We start from the raw sequence: 456 nt of genomic DNA on the forward strand, positions 1-456 counted from the left end.
CGCCCCCCCCTGTCTGCCCAGGTGCCCTCGTCTCCCAGGCAGGGCAGTGGCTCGCTCTGCTCCTTTGTGGCCAGCACTTCTGCTGGTAGGTCTGTGCAGGGACAGGAGTTGGGTTTTACAACTCAGTGTAGAGCTGCAGAGCCTGAGGCCCGCTGCTCGCCATGGTAATGCGTGAGGAAAAAAAGCATCCAAATCACTCGGCGGCATTTGACAGGCCGGCCACACCACCACCCCTTCCCCGCGGGGGGAAGAGCGCCCGGGCTGCTTTGGAGAGGGGCGGCGGGGGCTGGGTTTGCCATCTCACCTGTCTATCACCAGCTCCAGCAGCACCACGTGGGAGTGCTGGCTGAACTCGGGGCTGCTCTCGGTGTAGCTGTACCGCTCCAGCAGCGCCGGCAGGTCCAGGTCACAGGACACTTTATCGGGGAACTTCCAGGAGGGGAAACGCACGGCCCC

At 64.0% G+C, this 456-nt stretch overlaps 1 protein-coding gene across 1 annotated transcript in view; it reads right to left on the reverse strand.

The window, feature by feature from the left end:
- Positions 1-453, reverse strand: part of CCDC157 (coiled-coil domain containing 157) — a gene marked incomplete at both ends in the record, with an annotated part of 4,129 nt that extends 3,676 nt beyond the window's left edge. The window contains one exon of the mRNA XM_009698358.1: positions 305-453. Coding sequence (XP_009696660.1) covers positions 305-453 — 149 coding nt within the window. The remainder of the gene's footprint in view (positions 1-304) is intronic.
- Between the last annotated feature and the right edge of the window lie 3 nt (positions 454-456).

The sequence above is a fragment of the Cariama cristata genome, unplaced genomic scaffold (assembly GCF_000690535.1).
Source record: "Cariama cristata isolate BGI_N322 unplaced genomic scaffold, ASM69053v1 scaffold29864, whole genome shotgun sequence".
NCBI lineage: Eukaryota > Metazoa > Chordata > Aves > Cariamiformes > Cariamidae > Cariama > Cariama cristata.